The 23669-nt window shown below is 41.6% G+C and overlaps 5 protein-coding genes and 1 long non-coding RNA gene across 8 annotated transcripts in view; 3 read left to right on the forward strand and 3 right to left on the reverse strand.

Annotated features, from left to right (window-relative positions):
- Positions 1-2768, reverse strand: part of LOC115754164 (uncharacterized protein At4g26485-like) — a 34523-nt gene extending 31755 nt beyond the window's left edge. Inside the window, exons 1-3 of the mRNA XM_048273438.1 lie at positions 2238-2768; positions 1823-2024; positions 1636-1673 (exon numbers count right to left, since the gene is read on the reverse strand). Of these exons, the coding sequence (XP_048129395.1) occupies positions 1636-1673; positions 1823-2024; positions 2238-2415 (418 nt within the window). The 5' untranslated portion in view covers positions 2416-2768. The remainder of the gene's footprint in view (positions 1-1635; positions 1674-1822; positions 2025-2237) is intronic.
- A 2627-nt stretch (positions 2769-5395) lies between these two features.
- LOC115754165 (disease resistance protein RPM1-like) lies at positions 5396-7460 on the reverse strand. The gene is made up of 5 exons (XM_030693127.1): positions 7185-7460; positions 6619-7011; positions 6201-6529; positions 5843-5919; positions 5396-5646 (listed from the first exon to the last, which is right to left on the reverse strand). The coding sequence occupies exons 1-5, from the start codon at positions 7458-7460 to the stop codon at positions 5396-5398; spliced, it is 1326 nt and encodes a 441-aa protein (XP_030548987.1).
- Positions 7461-9415: 1955 nt separating this feature from the next.
- LOC115754166 lies at positions 9416-10333 on the forward strand. The gene has a single exon (XM_048273443.1). The coding sequence runs from the start codon at positions 9490-9492 to the stop codon at positions 9901-9903; it is 414 nt and encodes a 137-aa protein (XP_048129400.1). The 5' UTR covers positions 9416-9489; the 3' UTR covers positions 9904-10333.
- A 5317-nt stretch (positions 10334-15650) lies between these two features.
- On the forward strand, positions 15651-17175 carry LOC125313639. Its single transcript, XR_007197296.1, has 2 exons — positions 15651-15787; positions 16795-17175. It is a non-coding gene; the product is annotated as an uncharacterized LOC125313639 (long non-coding RNA).
- Positions 17176-18260: 1085 nt separating this feature from the next.
- On the forward strand, positions 18261-20155 carry LOC115754138. The gene has a single exon (XM_030693096.2). The coding sequence runs from the start codon at positions 18795-18797 to the stop codon at positions 19629-19631; it is 837 nt and encodes a 278-aa protein (XP_030548956.1). The 5' UTR covers positions 18261-18794; the 3' UTR covers positions 19632-20155.
- Positions 20156-20324: 169 nt separating this feature from the next.
- Positions 20325-21752, reverse strand: LOC115754137 (sufE-like protein 1, chloroplastic/mitochondrial). 3 transcript variants are annotated; one of them, XM_048273434.1, is made up of 2 exons: positions 21288-21752; positions 20325-21188 (listed from the first exon to the last, which is right to left on the reverse strand). In XM_048273434.1, the coding sequence occupies exons 1-2, from the start codon at positions 21651-21653 to the stop codon at positions 20577-20579; spliced, it is 978 nt and encodes a 325-aa protein (XP_048129391.1). In that variant the 5' UTR covers positions 21654-21752; the 3' UTR covers positions 20325-20576. The 3 variants fall into 3 exon arrangements, with proteins under 3 accessions (XP_048129391.1, XP_048129390.1, XP_030548955.1); XM_048273433.1 differs by having other exon boundaries at positions 21282-21752; XM_030693095.2 differs by having other exon boundaries at positions 20325-21751.
- Between the last annotated feature and the right edge of the window lie 1917 nt (positions 21753-23669).

Raw genomic sequence — 23669 nt, forward strand, 5'->3', positions numbered from 1 at the left:
GATATGTGCTCGAGTTCAAAACCACCGACACCCCTCTCAATTTGGTGTCGGGAAGGTCAACAGCGGTTTCGCATATGCTGGTGTCAAAGAGGAGCATCACCAAAGTGAAAGGAGGAGGAGGATGGAGGAAATTTGAGAGAAAGAGGTGAAAGCGGATGTTTCGCGAGGGAGAGGATCGATCTATAAGATTTGAGGAGAGAGAAAATATATTTTTTTATTTAGAAAATGCTAGTTTTGCGCTCAAATTTTGAGCTGCCCTCCTTCGGATGACGTGGATGAATCTCAGCCTTCGGATTCAAATGGACGGCCGGATTTCGATCTATGTTACCCCTACCATTAACCCTCTATGATAGAGGATCCGCATCCTCCTTATACATGTACCATAAATATCATTGAAATACAGCAATGAAAATCATCCTGTAAAATATTCTCTCACTCTCCCTTTTCATGGTATTAGAGCAATTTGCTCCTAAGTGCCTCTCTCATCCCTTTTTTTTTTTAAACTTGTTTTTTTGCCTTCTTTTACCTTAGCCATGGCTACCACGGACTCTGCTTCGAAACAATTCTCCTCGAAATTTCTGTAGCCACTTCAACCGGACTTATTGTAATCTCTTTTGGTGCATAGCTTCCCATGAAGCTAACTTTCATTAACTATGCTTCTTGGCTGACTTTATTCATGTCCTTGCTAGTCGTATATGACCTTCAAGGATTCAGCGATGGAACGCATCTTTGCCCACTGGAAGAGATCACTCCCGACAATCAAACAGTCCCGAATGCCGCCCACCTTCATTGGATTAGACAAAACCAACTCTTGCTCAACGAGATTTTCGCTTCTTGTCAACATCTCAAAGCGCATGGAACAAACTTACAACACTTTACGCAAGCAAATCCCGATCCCGCGTCACACATCTCATGCTCCAATTATCAACGGTTAAACGCAACTTTCGTTCCTTTTCTGATTTTTTACAGCAACTAAAATATATCGTAGATGAATTGGTAATGATTGATTCACCTCTCCATGACGATGACCTTGTCATCCACGCTCTCCAGGGACTAGGACGGGAATACCGTGAAATCGCAGCGCGATTCATGCTCGTGAACACAATCACTTTCGAGGGACTTTACAACATATTAGTTGCCCATGAAATGGTCCTTCAACATGAAGGAACGGCAGCTGAAGTCCTGCCGGTAACAACCAATTTTATGCGCTGAGTTGCAAAAATGAAGTGCCTTCCGAGCTAGGTTGCGAAATTAAAGTTTTATTTTATGCGCTGCTGGAGAAGGCTGCTTAGAACTACACCACATCATATATACTACCCTATGATCATTTCGCTTCAGCATGCTCAACAAGATCGGCCAAGTTCAAATTAAGCTGAGTATTAGCGATATGGATTCCGTGATCATTTTTGCTAAACTTGTAAGTAGAGGCTTCTCCGATTGGGAAAGTCCGATGACACTTTGAGCCCGAGCCTTTCCGATTGACATACCCTCCATAATCCCATGCAGAGAACGGCGCTTCCTCGACCAAGAACAGGCTTTGTTCCTCGGCCAGCTTCTCGATTTCCCATTTGCTGTATGGATGCGCCATCTTGTGCGTCACGTGAATCTCCCCGTCCTCCATCAGCAACGTCTTCGCATTCTTTAGGAAGCCTCTCACCAGATCTCGGTGAAGCCTGAACATCAGATTCGCATTTGATACAGTTAAACTTGCAATGCAGGATAGATCATTACAGACGGAAAGAAAGATCGAGGCACGCATTTATGGAACCAATATGGATGCCAGCTTCAAATGAAACGAAACGCTCGAGAGCAGGAGACTTACTCAATCTGGAGTAAGGATGCTTCAGGGCCGTGGAAGCCAGCATGAGGAAAGTTGTAGACGATTCGATCGAAGGATTTGTGCTTGAGAATGGGGTGTTTGCTCATGGTACGAGCGTCCACTTCATGCAAAACGGTGCCCCCAAAGCCCTCGATCTCTTCCAAGTTGTCAATCGCTGATGTTGCATAACACTTCTTTATCATGTCTAAGGATACAAAGGGACATGAAAAATTTACTAAAACAAGAACTAAGATTAAAACTGAGGGACAGCCTTAGAAATGGTAAGGACAGACAAAGCATCTTAGGTTGTCTCGATACAGACATCGAGAACATCCTCAGTCTTTCTACCGAGCTGCAGTGTTAGAGACCGAATGTGACCAAAAAAAAAAGACAAGGCAAGTGATTTTTGCGCAGGTACCTCTCGAGTCGAGCGAGGTGGCGACCATGTTGACGGTGGCGCCGAATGTCCTGGCCAAGCAAGCTGCAAAGGAAAAATCACCCTCGCCCACAAGCAGTATTCTGTGGAGATTGCTGTAGTGCTTGATGCGTTTCTCTCGTCCCACATGGCCATTCTCATCCAAGCTCGCCTCCGCCATCGATCCAAACCTTATCAGTTTGGAGCTAAATCATTGCAGCTTCATCATCCATCCTGTGTCCTAAAGCGAGCATGCAGGTGGGTATATAAAGAGCATTTTGACTAAGTGTCTTGAATACCCGAAGTCTCTGCGGTGATCGGAAAGTGCAAGTGCTCGGGTCAATGGAAGAAGCAGTTATGTCTCCTAGTTTTCTTCCAAAAAGAGGGAGGGTTTGAAAGCTTCATTTACCGAGAAGCTTGATACATCATCCATGCATGAACGACTTTTCATGTCCTCACGCGTGCCTGTCTGATCTCCTAGTAATGGAATTGGACCATGAAGAGGATGTACAATCTCATAAATACGTATAGTGTCGCGTTTGGTATGTCGAAATCGAGTTAAATCGAAAGAATGGGACAAAATGGAACAGGAACTTCGTGAAACGTGAGAATTGAATAAAATTGATGTCATTGTGTTTTGTCATAAAGACAAGTTCGGTGGAATATAATTACTTATGAAATAATATACCATCTCTAAATAAAAATCGATACATCAAATAACAATACTTGAATGATATCAATAATTTTACTCTATGTCACAGTATAAATTATGACAATGAAAGTGGCATCGACGCGAGGAAAAGCACTTGCTAGTCATGGGTTATTAGGAGCATCCAAAAACGTTTGGGTCGAAATATGACTTTCCAATTAAGATTCAAGTTATTGAATGCTACCAAAGTGAGCAGGACAAGTAGAAGAAGCCCAAAAATCAGCCCAAGAAAGGGAGCCAGGGCCCATTCTTGGAGCCTCTCTGTCTCTGTCTTCGTTAATCAAAGTGAAGATTTGGCTCTAGTCAAGAATATGACATTGGCCAACAAAAGGAGAGAGGTGAAGAATATGAAACTCATCATAAAAGATTCAGAATGGGAGGGATTGCTAAGTTCAATTGAATGCATGCACAAGTTGGGAAAAAGGACACTTTTAGTGTCAAAAGTTGTATATGGAGATTACTTTGGCGTCAAAAACTTCCATCGGGTCACTTCGGTGCCAATTTGGAGATAAAAGGAGCATTTTGATGCCTGCGGCGAAATTTTTTGGCCAAAATTGCCACGTGTCATTAATAATTAATTTTTTAATGTAAAATGATATTGAAAAATAATAATAAGTATACATGGGATGCCATGTGGACTTCTACATTTTAAAATAAATCAAATTCAAATATAAAAATTAGCTAAAAATAAATTCGTTTAAATTACAAATTGTATTTAACATAAAAATAACAATAAGTTTAAAATTTAACAAAAACCTTAAAAAAAACACATAATGTTTCTAGTCACTAGGCGGCGAGGGCTGGCTTTCACAAGCCCTCGCCGCCGCCGCCCCTACCATCACCGGCAATGGTCGGCGGTGGTGGGGTATGGCCGATGGGGGTTGTCAAGCCCCGGCCAAGGATTGGCGAGTGCCCCGTAGGCCACCGCCCGATTTGGACGAGGGTTATCGGCCCTTACCCGAGTCTAATCGAGAGTGACCACTAGCGGGGGTCGGTCGCTAGTAGCGACCCTCAACTAGACTTGTGTGAGGGCCTGCAGGCCCTATCGTGCGGCCGGCATAGGTCGTTGGCCCAGGCCCTTGGGTGTGGGCGACGGGGATCGTTGGCCCTTGGCCAAGGCTCGGCGACCCTTGCCGGCCATGCCCCATCCTCACAGGCCATTGCCGACGACACTAGGGCAACATCGGCGGGTGCTATGCAAGCCCTTGCCGTTTGTTTTGCAACTTCTTCGTTCTTTTTTTTTTCTTTTTTTTCTTTTTTTGAGTTTTTACTTTATTTTGTTAATTTTTTATCAGAATTTTTCAGTTTATTTTAAATAATTTTTGTATTTTTGATATTTTCCCAAATTTTAAATTTTTATTTATTTTTGTAAACAAATTAAGTTTGTAATGTATTTTAAATATTCTTTTTTAATTTTACCTTTTTTAATTGCTTGTTGGACCTCACCAGAGCCATGTCGCCTTGGAATATTAGTAAAATAATACTACATCAGATTTCCAATGGACCAAATTGGATTTGACATTAAAATGATCGCTTTTTTGAAAAACTTGAAACTTAAGTGATCCAAATGAAAATTTTTGACATCAAATTGATCTTCATACATAACTTTTCACACCAAAAGTGTCCTTTTCCTGGCACAAGTTGCTTTGTTTAGAGCCAACTTGGGTACCGAGTTGTTTGTTTAACAATATCTTGAACCACATGGCAATTTGACATTTATCATTAAAAATACTAATAAAGAATAAAAGAAAACCTCAGATTAACCCACTTTTAAATGCCAATTAGTACACGGTCTAGAGCTTTGATTAGTGAATAAAAGCAGCAGCACCATGCCTATGGCCTTATTATGATGAAGACCATGATTACTTCTTAAAGGTCTACATGATGTGGTGCGGATCTTTTATCATCTCATATTGTATGAAGACAAATATATGAACCAGTAAGCAACTTCAACAAGGAGGAATCGAGATTGACACTTAATTTTTTTTTATTGACAGCAGAGAAAGCCAAACGAAACTGAAATCACAGAGTTTGAGATCAGAGCTCATGAGCCTTTACTATTGTAAAAGGCAGCAACAGAGGACACTGACATACATACACAGTGCTCGTGTGGTTGCACGGATCAACTAGCTGAAATTTAAAGAGAAACACCCCAAGGCATGAGGCTGTCGTTCCAAGAGAGATTCTGACGCACCCACAACTGATTTTGGCCTAGAGTATAAGAATGGATGACCCTGACGTGGCTGACTAAATTGCGATCTTCGCTGTTCCTATGGAGCCGATTGATAAATTCCCCATTCATGCCGTACAGAAGCAGTTCTTCAAGATGAGTGAGAATGTTTATATGCCCAAGGGAAGCATATTCAATTTCTCACACTTGCAAATTGTCAACTTTTTGAGAGCAGGCATTGCATCGACCTGCACAACCACCGTGTTCAGCCCGTTGAATTGTTCAATCTGAAGTATCTTCAACTTCCTGAACGTGTTCGCCTCGAATTCCAGTGTTTGCCCCCTTAAAAGCATCGACCATATTGAGCTCCATCAGATTAGGCAAGTCCTGAAGAGTTTGGAGCGGGTTGATCCTTAATCTCGACCACTTTAAGCCGACTTTGATGAGACTCTGCAGTGAAGAAACCCACTTGGGTAACTTTTGCAGTTGCCCTTTCAAGTAAAGGTGTTGAAGAACTCGAAACCGGGTTTGATCTGAATATGATCCAATTCAAGATAGTGCCCTGATTCTGCCCTTAGATCAAGTGTTGAGAGATGCTCCATTTTTTGGATGGACTCACAGACTATTCGTCCATCCTTGCTCTTCAAATTTAGGAGTCCAAGCTTCCTTAGATGGATCATATCATGCAATTTTTTAATAAGCTCAGTTGTAGCCATTGCAAGTGACAACTTGATAAGGCCCCTCTTCCACTGAGCATCTCGATGCCCTTTGCACCATCAAAAGTCATGTAATTCTTCACGTCATATCTATAAACAAGCAGATGACGCAAAACGTGCAGCCGAAAAATGCTCCCCGGAAGCCGTGTGACTCTTGTTTGCTTGAGGTCCAAGGTTTCGAGGAGGCTAAGCTTCTTTATGGACTTCGGAACTGTCTTGATATTTGTCTCTTGCAAACTCAGGTACTTTAGAAGCACAAGTTAGACAACAATGATGGGGAAATCCTCCAACGGAGCGCCTTGCATATGATCCTCAACAATTGGAAAAACTTTAAGTCCGAAAACTTTCCTCTCCCAAACATGAAAGCGGACCGAATGTGACCTAATGTTTCGCCAAGTTCAACATTTGTGTCGATATTTGTTTTAGCAGATAGGTGCCGGATTCTTCCCTGTGATGATGAGCTTCTTTCTGATGCAGATCCAACAAAGTTCTCTTCCTCAGCCTTGGCAATGATGAATTCATGAACAAGATTCAGAACATGGCACCTTCTCACCCATCCATCGATTTCCCTCACTGTCACATGAACCAGATTCCTCCGAACGAGCTCATTAAGGAAGTGCTCTGCGATTTCCTCCAGAGTCACATTCCTCGCTTCCTTCACAAACCCTTCAGCTATGCATAGGCGAATCAATCTTTGCCACTATCAGGAAAAATGCCGAAGTACAAAAAGCAGCTTCTTAGATCGCTCGGGTGGTCCTTGTAACTTGGAAACAGAATACTCCCCATAACAGGAAGATTGGCTCCGAGGCAGTCGTGCAATTTCTTCCATCCATACGGAATTTGCCGCTTCTTTGATAGAAGGTTGCCAGCTGCTATTACTGGTAAGGGAAGCCCTTCACACTTCTTAATTATTTTCTCGGACCAATCCTCCAACTCCAGGGGGCAAATCCCATTGCAGTTACGGGAAGCCTTCTCACAGAATAGGCTTAATGCTTTCTTCCATGGTAAACCATTCAGTTTGTGGACATATTTGGGGTATCCGACGCAAGAGGCGCCAACATCGCTGTTGCGAGAAGTGACCATTACTGTACTTCCACTGGAACCAATCTGTAATTCATTTACGATCAGTTCCCAATCTTGTGTTCTCCATATATCGTCCAGAACAACAACGAACCGTTTCTGCTGCAAATATTTAATGAAAGATGCTTTAACAAAAACTCAATTGATGAGAACTGACCCATCTATTCCAGGAAAAAATTGCGTCAATATGCTCCTTAAAAGCTCCTTGAGTTTTAAGGAAGGAGAGACATGCACCCAAGCATGGAAGTCGCCTGAACCCTCTTGCACTTAAAAACCTGCTTAGCAAGAACAGTTTTACCTGAACCAGGTGCGCCTAATATAGAAATTGTGGAAAGCCTGGGTTCTCCGGATAGAAACTGATCACGAATGCGTTCAACATGGTCATCGAAACCCACGATATTATCTTCTTCAATAACTCGATGGGCCAAATGATCTTCAGACAACAAGCAGTAGCACCTGCCTTCTCCAGAGGCAGTATTTCCAGCACGTAGATATTCAAGATCTCCAAAATTTTGGATTTTAATTCTAATATCTTCGAACCTGGAAGACATTTCAGAAGGGCTACCCTTTGTGGGACTGAATGAGCAACTTCGTGTGCAAATTTTGTGATCTTGTGTGCATGCACATGGTGCAGCACGTGGAACATGAACTCATCGAAAGCATCCTCAATATCATATGCAAAATCTCGAATTTGGTGTACCTTGTCCTGAAGACGCTGGCTGCCTTAAGTTCCTTCTTGGTCGATCAGGAAAGCTCGCATTGTCCTCAACGATCTCATGATGCGATCAATATCCTCCTTGGCATCTTTTTTCCTGGTTGATCTCTTCGAGGATTAAGGAGGAGACTATCTCCACCAATCTCGGTGTTGCTTCAACAGCTAGGCTAGCCATTTTCGCTCGCTAACACCATGGAGGAGAAAAGGAAACCTTTCAAGCGTACAAACTGTTAGCCTCCATAAAGCACTTGTCTTATGCACGAATCTTACGACGACTTTGACTTATACATAACAAATACGTGTGGGACAAGTTCAAGCAATACTAAATTCAATTCCTAACTTATTGAAAATTCTACGTGACAACAGACACTTTCCCAGAAATTTATTGGCTGGCAGCTTCATTGAGGTGATGAACTGGTCAGAGTTCCACAAGTTGTGAAAGATTCTTTCCTCAAGTTGCTACAGACAGCTTAGCAGAGCAAAGAGGCTTCAACTGCATACTGGCTGTTCTGTCTCTCATATTTCCACATAATCCAATTTCTTAGATTAAAAACTTTATTTGCAGATTCAGATGTTGCTATTAGGCTGCGTTTGGTCGCCTGGATTTCTAGCCAAGAGAGGACTAGATAAGAGAAAAAGAAAGCCTTTCAAGTGTACAAACTGTTAGCCTCAGTAAGGCACTTGTCTTTTGGAGGAATCTTTCAAAGACCTTGACTTATAAGCAAATACGGGTGGGAAGAGTTCGAGCATTTACTCAGACATTGCTATTAGATATTAATTGATGCAGAAAGGAGAGCTAGGTCAACCAAGATGCCGATCCTTCATGAAGAGCAGATTCCTTCGACAGAGCCGTTTACTGTGTACTCATGTGCAGATAGTCTCCTCGTATCAATTAACCCAAAGCTGAAATACTAAATAAACACTATAGGCTCTGTTAATCTCAGCATTGATAGCACAAGGCTTAAGACTTTTATACAAGAATGTTGTCCTGGGACCAAAATGGTCGCAGCTAATCACCGTTGAACAATTGCATTGTTTACCACCTTCACTTTCTTTGCAACCCAACTTCCTTAGGAATTGTGAAAGGATGTTGATATTGACAAATACGAGAATCCACAGTCATGACGTCTTTATTTAGACTGAACTTATAATATGCATCCGCATACACCTGCTAGGGCTTAATCTTTGCTGCCAAGCCAGTAGGAAGTTTATTCCTTTAGTTCAAGTGATGCGTCTTTAGGTGTATTTAGCTTTCTGTCCTAGTGCTCATGGAACATACCAGAAGCAATGCCATTTCACAGATTGGTCTTAATGACAAAAAACACTTTTGGCAATTTATCTATTACAACTGCACAAAAAGTGCTGCATATACAGCAGATCTTGAAAAGCTAATTCAAACCAAAACTCTTCCCCCGTTTGCACATTTCAAGAACAAGATGGTCCCCCTAAGCTCAATCAAAAGCCTCTTTTCCCTTTGCTTTCCCCTCCTTATTTAGAGATTAAAAAGCAACACCAATCTTCAACCCTTCCCCTTAATTTCATTTTCTTAATACCAGTAACACCATTCTAGCAAATGAAAATGTTCAATCTCCCACGTCCACCCCCACACCATCCAAAACCCAACCCCCCCCACGCCCCGCTTCCTCCTCCTCCTCCTCCTCCACCCCCACAAGCATCACCACCAAGTTCTCGGGGCCCAACTCCCTCAAAAAACAACCTACTCCAATCTCACCGATCCAAGTCGCAAAATCAATGCGAGGCACTAGTCCACTTACTAGAAAGCAGCAGACTTGATCTTGGCACGCAAAAGTTGAGACCTGGAGTAACACTTCAGCAAACCTCGACCTCACAGGACTAATCTGCTCATGTGGTGCAGCGCCATACTCTGTCTCCTCTTTAGCCTCATTCTCATCTTCTTCGGAATAGCAACTTCAAGAATTTTCGTGGCAATCAAACCAAGGTGTCCACTTTTTGACATATGTGCAGCCAATATAAACTGCATCTACTTTGATTCGTGGGTCTATCTCAACGGCGACTGGATCCTTCTTGCAAATTTCTCCAATCCAATTAAGAAGCCGGATGTATCAACTTTGGCCTATATGGAATCAGTTCACACGATATCAACTTTGGCCTATATGCCGCCGAACCTGGGCGTCCAACTTCAGGAGAAGGTACATCATAGCAACAAAGTCAGCTACTATGTGAGAGGCACCTTCAAGGTCAGAGCAACTCTGGGTTTGGTTCATTTCTCTTATTGGCTGCACGGTAGATGCAATTAGACATGACCAGTCCACCAACTGGATAATCAGACCTTTTATTTCCGGTTTTGAATATCAAAAAACGCTGGAAGTTCTCCAACAAACACTGAGGCATTTGTCAAACACTTAATGTGCATGATGAAACGCGCGTTTCTTGTTCACATGCCTCTTGGAACGTGAACGGCGATTCCAGTTCCGTCCCAAGTGTTTGGTGAGCGAGGGATTGCTCAGATCGTGGGTCGACCGCATTTGGCATCGCTTGATCTTCGCGCTTGAAGCGGTTGCGTTGCTTCATGGATTGCCCTTTACTGACTTCGCATTGCTCGTATTCTATCATGTATGTGTGAGACGACCAGGTGTCCTTGACGCAATCACAAGGCGGAACTATGGTGCAACGTTTTGCCCTGTGACAGCGGCCGTGGCGCCACCGCCGATCGGCGGAAGGGTGCTTGGCCTCGCCAGCCGGCAAAGAGGGCGGCGTTATAAAAGATCATCCCCCTATCCTCACTCTACCATCTCCGGTTTAATTTTTGCTTTTTTTTTTTTTTGGGTTTTCAAATTTAATTTTTTTTTTTGCAATTTTGAATTTATTTATTTTTAGTTTTCTGAAAACATTCTTATATGGCTTTACAAAAATCAACTTCATTTTCGGGTTTTTTTTCAATTTAATTTTTTTAAAAAAATATTTACAAAAATATTATTTCAAAATAAATATTTACAGATTTGGGTCTCGCTCGGCAGCCCAATTGCTGAGCAACTAGGCTAGTGGGCCCAGCATGGCTACTCGGCAGCCTAGCCGCCGAGCAAGTGCTGGGATTATCTTTTCTTTTTTTTTAAATTTCGTTTTTTTAAGTGTTGTAATTATTTATATTTATAATATTTAGTTTATTTTGTATTTTTTAACATGTTTATATTTATTTTATTTGTATTTTTTTTTTGCGAAGCTTATCTTTATAACATAATTAGTAATAATTAATACAAAAAATTATGAAGATCTATAATTCATAAATAATGTTGTAATTATGTAATAATTGAAAATATTCATAAAATAAAATTGGTAAGATATATGTTGGAAAAACAAATGCGAAAGCGAATACTGAACACAAGGATTTACGTGGTTCGATCAAGGTGATCTACGTCCACGGGCGAAGCAAAACGAAATTCCACTATGATCAAAGAGAGTACAGATTAGTGAAGTCGGTTTTCGATAGAACAAAAGCACACAACTAACTCATTTCTCACATAAGGAAAATCCTCAATACCAAACGAAAAAAAACCCTAGGCGCAGTATAAAAAATAGAGCCCAAAAAAAAATTTCTCGAGGGCGTTGCCCCCGAATCCCCACGCAGATCTATTCGCACCGCAAAAGAGATTTGTTCGCTTACTCCGAGTTGGGCCTATCGGCCCAACTCTCCGCGTCACGAACTAAATCTCAATTTTTCCTCCACTTTTTGGACCGCACAAAAATATGTCGGGTCGGATGATAAACCGGACTGGGTACATAAAATTCAAGACATATTTAACAATATATGAAATTAATTGAAAATATTCATAATATAAATGCTATTTTCCTTGTCAATTTTGCATTTTTCTCCCTTCGGTAATACTTCTCGATATCAAATAAACTCTCCTTTCCCTCTTTCCTCCTCTTTCAATCTTTTTAGCAGGCCGAATTGCATAATTACAACATTATTTATATGAATATTTTACCAATTTTATATTATGAATATTTTCAATTAATTTCATATATTGTTAAATATGTCTTGAATTTTATGTACCCGGTCCGGTTTATCATCCGACCCGACATATTTTTGTGCAGCCCAAAAAGTGGAGGAAAAATTGAGATTTAGTTCGTGATGCGGAGAGTTGGGCCGATAGGCCCAAGTCTGAGCAAGAGAACAAATCTCCTTTGCGGTGTGAATAGATCTGCGTGGGGGTTCGGGGGCAACGCCCCTGAAAAAAAAAAATTTTGGGCTTTATTTTTTATATTGCGCCTAGTGTTTCTTTTCGTTTGGTATTGAGGATTTTCCTTATGTGAGAGACGAGTGAGCCGTGTGCTTTTGTTCGGTCGAAAACCAACTTCTGTAATATGTACTCTCTTTGTTCATAGTAGAATTTCGTTTTGCCTTACCCTTGGACGTAGATCACCTTGATTGAACCACGTAAATATTTGTGTTCTGTATTCGCTTTCGCATTTGTTTTTCCAACATATATCTTACCAATTTTATTTTATGAATATTTTCAATTAATTACATAATTACAACATTATTTATGAATTATAGATCTTAATCATTTTTTGTATTAATTATTACTAATTATGTTATAAAGATAAGCTTTGCAAAAAAAAATATAAATAAAATAAATATAAACATGTTAAAAAAGTACGAAATAAACTAAATATTATAAATATAAATAATTACAACACTTAAAAAAAATTTGTTAAAAAGATAAACCCAAAGCACTTGCTCAGCAGCTGGGCCGCCGAGCAACCATGTTGGGCCTACCACCCTATTTGCTCGGTAGTTGGGCTACCGAGCGGGCCTCGTTCGGCAACCCAACCGTCGAGAGAGGCTCAAATCAGTAAATATTTATTTTTAAAAAATATTTTTGTAAATATTTTTTTAAAAAAAATTAAATTGGAAAAAAAAAAACCCCCTTCATTTTCATGTGCAAGAATTGAATAAAAATTCCTAAAAAAGAAACATAAAAAAAGTACGAAGTGAAAATTTTAGAATTTAAATTTACGAACCGGTACAAGTTTTATGACCGAGATTTCAATTATCTTGATACTTTATAAAGGAGGCAAAAATATTATTATCAAGCAAAATCTATATATTCTGGATGTTTTTTTTGTTACTAGCCCTAGCGATTTCATCATCGAAATCAATATCTCGAGAAAAATTTATATATTCGAAGTTGAGACTCGAAGCCACTTAAGTTGAAACGAAAATCTGAAGAGATTGTAAACTCTACATGTATTGATCAAACTCATGTTGATCAAAACATTAATTTGCGCTTTTTTTTTCCGTGCCACATGCCTATTCGAACATCAAGATTGTCACGGGTGATCCAGACCGTTGGATAAAAAATAATTGATGGCGATCATAGGATGACAAAACACATCTCTTGTAAAATAAAAAAACATATTTCTGTCAAAGTCATGTTAGTCCACAATTGGACATGATCCTCTGCGATTTTCTACGGTAGCACATGCTTCTTCGCACGACACGATCGTCGCGGGCGATCTCGACTGCCGGATGAAAATTTCTTGATGTCTGACCATCGGATGACAAAAACATCTCTTTTCCTAGAGTTTCAAGATCAGAGCTCATGGACCCATAACGATGGGAAGAACTGAAGCAGCAAGCAACGACGCCGACACACGTACTTTGTGCTACAAGGCATGAGGCTGTAGTTTCAAGTAAGATTCTCGGGCAACCAAGACTGATCCTTGCCTGCCGTGGCTGACCATATTGCTATCTTCACTGTTCTTCGGGAGCCTATGGATGAACTTTCCATTCATGTCGTACAGAAGCAGTTCTTGGAGACGAGTGAGCGTATTCATGCCCAAGGGAAGCACATTCAATTCCTCGCACTTGCGAAATGTCAACTTTCCGAGAGCAGGCGTTGCATGGACGACCTCCACAGCCACCATGCTCGGCTCACGGAATTGTTCAATTGGAAGTATCTTCAACTTCTTGAAAGTGTTCGCCTCGAATTCCATTCCAGTGTTTGCCCCGTAAAAGCGTATCAACCATGACGAGCTCCGTCAAAATTAGGCAAACCCTGAAGGCATTGAAGCGGGTTGATGTTTAATCTCGACCACTTTAGGCCGACTTTGATGCGACTCCGCCCCGATGGAACCCACCTGGGAAACTTTTGCGGTTGCCCCTTTGAGTAATTGTGTCGAAGAAATGCAAACCCGGGCTTGTCCTGGATCTGATCCAATTCAAGATACTCGCCTGATTCCGCCCTTAGACCAAGTTTTGATAGATGGCTCCATTTTCTGGATGGACTCACAGACTATTCTCCCACATGGATCGTGCCATCCAATTTCTTAATAAGCTCAGTTGGAGCCACTACGAGAGAACTTCTGTATTGTTGGATAAGACCCCTCTTCCACTGAGCATCTCTACGCCCTTTGCATACCAAAAGTCGCGCAGTTCTTCACGTCGTATCTATAACAAGCAGCTCTAGAAAGCCTTCTTAGAGAACAGGCTTAATGCTTTCTTCCATGGTAAACCATACAGTTTGCAGGCATATTTGGGTCATTCGACCCAAGAGGCGCCAACATCGCTGTTGTGAGAAGTGACTAAAACTCTACTTCCACTAGAACCATTCTGTTGTTCATGTACGATGAGTGCCCAATCTTGCATTCTCCATGTGTCGTCCAGAACAAAAATGAACCGTTTCTGCTGCAAATTTAATCCCGTTTCTGAGAACCCTGGTCAGAATTGCGTCAATATGCTCCTTAAAATCTCCTCGAGCATTAAGGAAGGAGAGACATGCACCCAAGCATGGAACTCAAAATGCCCCTGAACTCTCTTGCACTCAGAATCCGGCTTAGCGAGAACAGTTATGCCCGAACCAGGAGGGCTTACAATGGAAATTGTGGAAAGCCTCTGGGTTCTCCGGATAGGAAGTGATCAACAATGCGTTCCACATTGCCTTCAAAACCTAAGTTATCATCTTCTTCAATAACTCGGTGGGCCAAATGATCATCAGACCACACATCAGAGCTCCTGCCTTCTCCAGAGCTAGTACTTCCAGCACGCAGATTATTAAGAGCTCCAAAATTTATCATCTTGTTTCCAATTTCTTTTGCGGGGCAAAATGAGCAACCCCGCGTGCAGATTTCATGATCTTGTGCATATGCACATGGTGTGCTTCAGGAAACATGAACTCATCAAAAGCATCTGAAAAATCATGCGCAAAATCTCCAATTTGGTGTGCCTGGTCTTGAAGAAGCCGGTTGCCTCGAGTTCCTTCTTGGTCTCTCAGGAAAGCTTGCATTGTCTTCAACCGGCTCATGATGCAATCAAATGGGTGCATTTGGAAACAGCTTTCTGAAGGGGGCTTTGGACACCCAAAGCCCCTTGGGACAAAGTTTAGGTGTTTGGAAATGTTCTTTCCAAACATCCTTGGGCCAAAGTCAGCCTCCAAAAGGCTAAAAGCCCAAGGCAGCTTTGAAGATGTCTTGGCTTTTCAGCATTCTCGGGATGCTAAGGGTTGGTTTAATGAAAATATCCAAACTCTCCATTTTACCCTCATTTATCAAGCATACTTCCATTTTTACCCCTCACAGCCTCAAAGCCCTGAAAACGCTCATCTCTCTTTCGCCTCTCGCTCCTTTGCTCTGTCCTTCGCTCACGCCCTCTCTCTTTCGCATCGCTATCTCCTCTCTCTTGCGCGTCTCCTCTCTCTTTCGGTCAGTCCTTCGCTCAGGGCGTTTGGAAATGACGGCGGGGAAGAGAAGGACCGCGATTTGGAGGCTCAAGGTGGTGGTGGGACTAGCAGCGGGAAGGGAGGTTTCAGAGATCTACTCAAGCATCTGGATCGTGGGTTCTTGGGTCCCCTTACAGATTGGGCTTCGTACGTCGAACTCCAATTGCTCCTTCTCCCTCCTTTGAACCCTAATTTGTGCATGATTTCGTGATTTCAATCATTAATCCCTCTCCCGCTCCTCTTCGTTTCGCTCCTGTGAGCTTCAGGTTGAAGCTTTTTTTGTTGTGTGTGTGGTACTGGTGCGTGTTTGATTCGAAGCTCAGATACGTGGGAGCATGTGATCGAGATGGGTCTCAGGGCGGTGTTCGTGAACAGCTGGTGAAATGGGACGCTAAGCTCCAGGAAGATCTCGACAAGATGCTCAAGAAGGCCGAGGCTGCCAATGTGTGCCGCTACTTCGGTGTCTCTCTCTCTCCTTTTCTTTTCACCCTTTTGCGTTTCTAAGTTGTTGTGCTTGTTGAGTCTATTGCCTCATTAGTCTTGAGTTCATGACTCCAATTAGCGGTTCCGTAGAATTTCTCTCTCTAGATTAAAGCTCAAAGTTTTCGATTCTTGTCCTTATCGGACCTGGGCTTGCAGCAACCTTTTGTATTTTAATCTTATTGTTCTTGTTTGGCATTGCATTGTAGCTACTCCATTTCTGGCTTGTATTGCTAAACTGAGAAACCGATCACGAGTTCCATGTGCTCGAGGCAAAAGCAATGTAAAGATTTCTTCATCACAAATATCCATGCTACTATTTGTGCTGAACAATTTCCTCAGTGCTTCAGAGTATGTTGAGTTTTCTTAATTCAATTTAGTAGGCTTACATTCAGGCTTCCAATATAAGACTTCTCGAAACACCATACAAGTTGTTTTTCTGTCACTTCGAGGTTTTTGGACAGTTTCGTGTTGGTCAGTTGCTAGTCACTTGTCAATTTGGCGGTCATTTGCAGGCCGAATGATTTTTTCTAGACAACCTTTGGGAAAATGAGTGGTCTGGTCTGGTCTAACGTGAAAAGAATGGTCATGCTCACTTGATTAGTTTGCCAAGTTAATGTAGGCTTGTGGTCGTGCTCTGACAAGTTAATAATGTAGGCTTGCTATGATCAAAATAGCTTGTCTTGTTGATTATTTGGGTGAAAATCAGGAACAGATGTGCCCCACTTAATCACAGGAGAGTCAAGATAGCTTGTGTTCTTGTTTCAAGAGCTTGCATCTTATTATGTGTGCCACTGTTTTAAGTAGGAAAGATTAAACTATCTTGGAATGTCTTGCTTTTTTTTATATTGTCAAATGACTTGTGAATGTCTTGCTGTATCTTACTAGGTCCTCTTGTCCACTCTGGGATGGTACTGATTTTGAACTATGATATTCGTTCTTATCTCATTTGTCACCACCAGTTTTATCTTTTTGATATTTTACTAGAGGATGTCAAGTTCATCAAAGGAAAAGGCATATTGGACCGTCGAAGATGTGGCTCTCTGGTATTGATAGCTTCCACGAATTCATCTCTGTTTGTCTTCGCCGGTCGTGGGGATGGTGGGTTCTTGCGATAGAGACAGAGAGATGGGGGATGTTTTCTTTGAAGATGTGAAAGTTTTGATCTTTTTTCTATAGACATGGTGGTCTCCTCTTGCGTCGGGGGGAAAGTTCATTTGTTAATATGTTGGGAGTCAATTTCATCTGTCAATGAATGTAATTTTAATGGAGACATGCTTTTTTAATCAAGTTCTTGTTTCTATTCCTAAACTTCTTTACATGGAAAGGAGTTGAATGTGAGGAGGCAAATCTGATGACAAGAAATTACACTCTACCATGGATATTCTTTTTTATTTTTTGGTCAAAATTATGGATATTCAGTTGACCATGTTTTATGGGTTGAATTAATAGTTAATGAAGTTTGTAATAATAAACTTATTTCTATCCTCATGATTCATGTGATCATATTCATTATAATGATCTTTTGATATCATTGCATGCAAATAGTCATATTTTGACTTTTGTAACTTATAAATTTGTTAATATGTGCCTTTTAAGTTATTCTCAATGTGAAAATATAAAAATTGCCGTCATTATTTTTTTTCCTAATTTTAAATGAATTAAAGTTAGAAAAAATTAAATTGACACACCAAAGGACTTTTTAAATGTAAGTGTATCAAACAACATTTTTCTCAAAGTTACATCTCAATGCACTTTTCAATTTCAGTTTACCAAACAGTATTTGCATTTCACCAAATTCCTTTAGCCCAAAGGCATTTGTATTTTTCCAAAGACTTTCCTCAAAAGTCTTTGCAAACGCAGCCAATATTCTCCTCCACATTTTATTTTTCTGGTTGATCTCTTCGAATATTAAAGAGGAGACGATCTCCACCAATCTCAGTGTTGCTTCAACTGCTACGCAAGCCATTTTTGCTCCCAAACACCGACGAAGACAGCGTAGCAAGAGCCAAGAAACCTTAACCGTTCTGTTCTGTCTCTCATATCCCACATAATCCCAATTTCTTGGATGCAAAAATTATTTGCAGACTCAGACATGGCTATTAAGTATTGATTAGTGCAAAAAGGAGGCGATGAGGATGACCAAGATGCCTATCATTCACGAAGAGCAGATTCCTTTGACGGTCCCATTTGATGTGTACTCATGTGCAGATGAAATACTAAATGAAAACTGTAGGCTCTGTTGATCTCGGCATTGTTAGCACAAGCCTTAAAACTTACACGAGTGTTGTCCTGGGACCAAAATGGTCACAGCTAATCCCCGTCGAACGATGGTATTCTTTACCACCTTCACTTTCTTTCAACCCCAATTTCATTAGGAATCGTGAGAGGCTGTTGCTATTGACCAGTATGAGAAACCACTGTCATGACGTCTTAATTTAGTCTAAACTTAAAATATTCATCTGCATACACCTGCTAGAGCTTAATCTGTAGTAGGAAGTTTCTTCCTTTAATGCAAATGGTATGTCTTCGGCTGTATTTAGCTTTCTGTCCAGGTGCTCATGGAACATCACAGAAACAATGCCATTTCACAGATTGGTTTTAATGAAAATGTGATAGTATATTCTGTGCATCAGAACTGCAAGAGAAGCCAAGAGAACTTTTGGTAATTTAGCTATTATAATTGCACAAAAAGTGCCGCAAATACAGCAGATCTTGAAAAGCTAATTCAAACCAAAACTCTTGAATCCTCTTTTTTGGCTTTAGAGCCACTTATTCCCCCTTTTGCATATTTCAAGAACCATGATGGTCCCACTGAGCTCATTTTTTTTTTGGTCGGAAATTCTTAACCATTAAGCTCATTCAAAAGCCTCTTTCCCTTTGCTTTATCACAGCCCCCCTGTTATGTAGAGATCGAAAAGCAGCACCAATCTTCATCCCTTCCCCTTAAGTTTCTTTTCTTGATATCAGTAACACCATTCTAGCAAATGAAAATGCCCAATCTCCCACCTCCACCACCCTCTCCGCTTCCTCCTCCTCCACCACCAACACCAACACCAACACCCCCACCCCCACCAGCATCACAACCAAGTTCACAGGGCCCAACTCCCTCCAAAAAACAACCTACTCCAATCTCACCAATCCAAGTCGCAAAATCAAGGCGAGGTATTAGTCCACTTACTAGAAAGCAGGACAGGTTTGATCTTGGCACGGAAAAGTTGAGATCTGGACTAATACTTCAGCAAACTCGACCTCGCAGGACTAATCTGCTCGTGTGGTGCAGTGCCATACTCTGTCTCCTCTTTAGCCTCATTCTCATCTTCTTAGGAATCGCAACTTTGATAATTTTCGTGGCAATCAAACCAAGGTATCCACTTTTTGACATATCTGCAGCCAATCTCAACAGCATCTACTTTGATTCGCCAGACTATTTCAATGGCGATTTGATCCTTCTTGTGAATTTCTCAAATCCAAATAAGAAGTTGGATGTGAGGTTTGAGTATCTGGATGTAGGACTGTATTTCTCTGACAGGTTCATAGCCACTCAAGCACTTCAACCTTTCACTCTGAGAAAAGGAGAAAAGAGGTTGGAATCAATTCACATGATATCAAGTTTGGTCTACATGCCACCGAACCTGGGCGTACAACTTCAGAATCAGTTACAGAGCAACAAAGTTAGCTACTATGTAAGAGGCACCTTCAAGGTCAGAGCAACTCTGGGATTGGTTCATTTCTCTTATTGGCTGCACGGTCGATGCCAGTTAGAAATGACTAGTCCACCAACTGGGGTGCTACTAGGCCGCATCTGCAAGGCAAAGAGATGACTATCCGGACGCAGCTTTTTCCTTGTATATCTTTGCTTTCATCTTTCTGATCAAACTTGAATTGATTGTAGCCTACTCACAGGATGAAATCAGTTTCAATGCCGATGTAGCTCACTTTCATCATACAGATTAAGTTCATGAGAACTATTGAATTCTCAAAAGCAGTTTAGCTATGACTTTCTATATATGCAACTTCCAGGTTTATGCCATCAACGGTTTTCTATACTATCATCTCCAAATCTAATACACTTAAATTGATAAAACTCGGTAAAGTAAAATTGCTACAAGCAGCCTAAATGTGAATCCTTTGGCGATAGTATTTGCTTTTCAAAACCATTGAACCCAGGTATAATAGACCTTGCATTATTTAACAGTGGTGCTTTAGGACACATTCCTCATCAATGCACACAATGCATCTCAGCGACAGAATTAGTCCGGCTGCCCTGGGCATTCGCAAAGGTACCTCCGACAGGAATTATCCAATTCAACAATAGCTGACAGACAGAGTGCATGAGGAAGAATTGGCAAAAATAAGGAGTAAACTATGATCATGCACGTATAGAGGGAATGTCAAAGACCAACTTTTTGATACTGCAAAAGTGTGATTCTGATCATCAGTGAATTTCATTTAGATGTTATGCTCACCTAATAAGACAAGCAACCAAAGAGTGAATAAAAAACCACTGCAGGAACTCAAAAGGAACTTGTGTGATTCTCTGCAATTCTTCACACAACTATTGCACTTGATCATTTGAAATTTAAACTAATTGAGTAATGATGATCCAAGATCTAACATTCGCAATTCAATAGATTACAAATCAACTATACAAGAAATATCCCTCACTCTATCAAGCGAAAGAAAACTATTTGACCTCTTGGGAAAACATGATTCAGGTATGAAATGACCACCTGTCGCCAACATACAACTCCCCTCTTCGTCTTGCATCAACTTTCAGCTGGCGTTTTCGCCACAATCGACAGGGCGTGCAGCCCACTCTGCAGCTCCTCTTGCAACAGATCATAAACAAGCCGGTGCCTCTTCACCAAGCTCTTTCCTTCAAACTCCTTGGACACGACTCTCAGATTGAAATGCGTCTCGCCATCACTCCCTCTGCTGCCGGCATGCCCTGCGTGCTGATATGAGACGTCCTCCACATGCAACTCAATAGGACTCAGCTCCTTCTCCAATTTCTCCCTGATTCTCTGCCCTCTACTCCCCAAACTTGGTTCACCATCAGTCTCATCCACCTCAAGATTCAATTTTTCCGCCGAAACTTCCCTGCCACCATCGACATCCGACTCTGAGACTGAACTACTATTAACACCCATACCAGAATTCATTCCAATCCCCACATCTTGCGCCTCACCCGCCGGAACTTTCCCATTTCCATTACTTTCCGCCCCGGCGGCCAACAACAGCGCCTTTTTCTGCATCAACTTCAACATGTTCAAGAACCCGTTGTTCCTTGATGGCGTCAGGCTCTGCTGCAGCCCGAGCAGCGTCACGAAGTCAGGCGAGACCTGGAGAATCTCGTCCGCCGGCCTCCCGGACAATCCCTGGACAAGCAAAGCCGCGAGGCCCTTGGTGAGGACCGAGTCGGAATCGGCCTCGAAGACGACGTTGCGATCTGAATCCAAATAGGCCCTTACCCAGACCTGGGAGACGCAGCCCTCGACCTTGTTCTCGCGGGTCTTGAACGCCGGGTCGAGGGGCTTGAGGTTCTTACCGTAGAAGAGGAGCTGCTGGTACTTGGACTTGGGGTCGGGCACGGACTGGAAGAGGGTGACGATGGACTGGAGGTTCGGCGGGAGGTCTTCAATGGGCTGGAGCTGCGCCGACGAGGACGGGGATGAGGACGACGAGCACGGCGGCGACAGGGTGGTGGCGATCCGTTCGAAGGAGATGGATTTGGCGGAGGAGAGAGAGGAGAGGAGGGAAGGAGGCTTCGATGGGCGGAGAGGGATGGGGAGTTTGGTGGTGAAGAGGCGGAGAGAGAGGGAGGTCGTCGTGGCGGAGGCCATTGCAGAGAATAGCGAGCGGCGAACGCCTGGTTGGTGGGTGTGGTACGTTCTTCTAGTTCTGGAGAAGTCCAAAGACGATCGAAGTGATTGGAGTTTTCTTTTCTTTTAATTTAATTTAATGGGAGTGATGAGGTTTTATTTTTTTACTTTTAGAATGGCAGAAGAACACCTCAAATGACAAGTAAGAGACTTTGATCTCATAATTTTTTTAGATCACTTGAGTACTAATTTTTTTGGAAAAAACTATTATTCCAATGCCAATTCCGATGAACCTTATCGGAAATCATAAGTGGCAATTTTTTTATGAATTAACTAAGTTTATGTGGCTCGGCGGAGATCCTAATCGGCTTCCGAAACACAAATGACATCGTTTACCCAATTTTCACAAAATAAGAACCCTAAAATCGTTCAATTAGTCAAAAAATCCCGATTGAAAATCCTACTAGCGATTGAATCCAAGTCCACACCCTAATTTGGCTTGCCCCCAAAATTATAGGGTCAAACTCGCAAATGGAGGGCAAGAGCTTCAACGGTGGCTCTAATTTGTTCCGACGAAGCGAAAAAGAAACCGATTGTTCTTGCTTTGTGGATTTCCAAGTCCAAGAAGAACATCTTGGACTCAATAGAATGCTGGGAGAAGATTCCATGGATGCACCCCTTATAGAGAAGGCTCGAAGTGTAACTATTTCAAACGGGTCGATGCAAAAATCTTCGGTCGAGCAAGAGAGGTGATATTGAAACTACTTGAAGGAGAACATCAACCTTAACCTACGTTAATGGACGAGTTGGAGAATATCGACTCAATGCAAGGATTTACCTTCTCTAGCCAACCATTTGAAGAAGGAAGATTCAAGAATAAAATTTGAAAGAAAGTTTCATCAAGTGGTCATTGTGATGTTGTTGTCTTGTGTATCTTATTTTATGGTCAAATGTAATGTTAGCAATGAGAAGAAATTTCTTAGTCTACCATAATTGACGTTTTATGGAATAGATATTTGTATTGGATAATTTGTAATTATTGTTATGTTATTGGTTTGCTGCAAATTTTGAACGCAACAAGAGGGTTGTTGCAATGTATGGTTGGAAATGGAAGGTTGGAATTCATTAGTTTTGAGCACTTACAAGTTGTTTTGCTTAATTGTGTATTGTGAATCCTGGTTTGCTTAGTTTTTGCCTGAGAAATTTGGTTTGCTACAATGTTTGTTGGTTTGATGGTACTGGTTTGCTACAAACCATTACTAAATGAAGGAGTTCTAATAACTTCGCAAAGTGACTTTTAGTGCCATAAGTTGCGAATTATGATCGTTTGATTGCCAAGTTTTTTTTAAAAGTGATAACTTAAGTGTTATATGTTGTAAAATGTGATCACTTAAGTGCTACAAGTTGTAAAAAGTGATCGGTCGTGGTCCAAAAAATTTTAAAAATAGAAATTTTGGTTTCAAAAAAATTATGCGGCTTCAAAGCAAGTCGCTACCCGAACAGATGAAGTAGTAGCGGTAGCCGCTGGTGCAAGTGCCACACCAACAGCTGCACTTGCTAGTGCAGCAAGCCTTGCACCAATAGCTTCGGCAAGTCGCTACACCACCACAAGCACCAACTTTAGCAAGTTGCTATACCTTGTACAAGCACCAACCCAACCTTGTTCATTAAAAATAACCATCCTTCAAATATCACACTACACCACCAACTCGGTCACAACCAGCAAAGCAATTAGTAATGGCAAGATGCTACACAACACCACACCACCAACTCAGCCACAATAAGTAAAACAATCACAACCAAAAAGATAATTATGGAAATGGCAAAGGCAAATTGACATTGAAGTCTACAACTTAGTCATTACATATTTGTGAAGCTTAAAAACTAAGTTAAACATCCACATCTACCTAGGTGCACAATCTCCCAACAAAAATCAATAACTAAAAACTTAAACCAGTAGCCTCCCATCAATCAATTGCCACAACCCCCAGTTCCTTTTTCTCTCTTTGATGGTCTGTCTTGATTCATTATCCTCGC

The sequence above is a fragment of the Rhodamnia argentea genome, chromosome 2, assembly GCF_020921035.1.
Source record: "Rhodamnia argentea isolate NSW1041297 chromosome 2, ASM2092103v1, whole genome shotgun sequence".
Lineage (NCBI taxonomy): Eukaryota > Viridiplantae > Streptophyta > Magnoliopsida > Myrtales > Myrtaceae > Rhodamnia > Rhodamnia argentea.

Coding starts and splice junctions, on each gene's coding strand:
- LOC115754137 (XM_030693095.2), bottom strand. CDS start 21,653: ATGGCCTCCGCCACGACGACCTCCCTCTCTCTCCGCCTCTTCACCACC.
- LOC115754138 (XM_030693096.2), top strand. CDS start 18,795: ATGAAAATGCCCAATCTCCCACCTCCACCACCCTCTCCGCTTCCTCCT.
- LOC115754166 (XM_048273443.1), top strand. CDS start 9,490: ATGTGGTGCAGCGCCATACTCTGTCTCCTCTTTAGCCTCATTCTCATC.
- LOC115754165 (XM_030693127.1), bottom strand. CDS start 7,460: ATGTCTTCCAGGTTCGAAGATATTAGAATTAAAATCCAAAATTTTGGA. Junction 5,920..6,200: donor GAAACATTAGGTCACATTCG/GTCCGCTTTCAT, acceptor GCTTGTTTATAG/ATATGACGTGAAGAATTACA. Junction 5,647..5,842: donor TGGAAGAGGGGCCTTATCAA/GTTGTCACTTGC, acceptor GATCATATTCAG/ATCAAACCCGGTTTCGAGTT.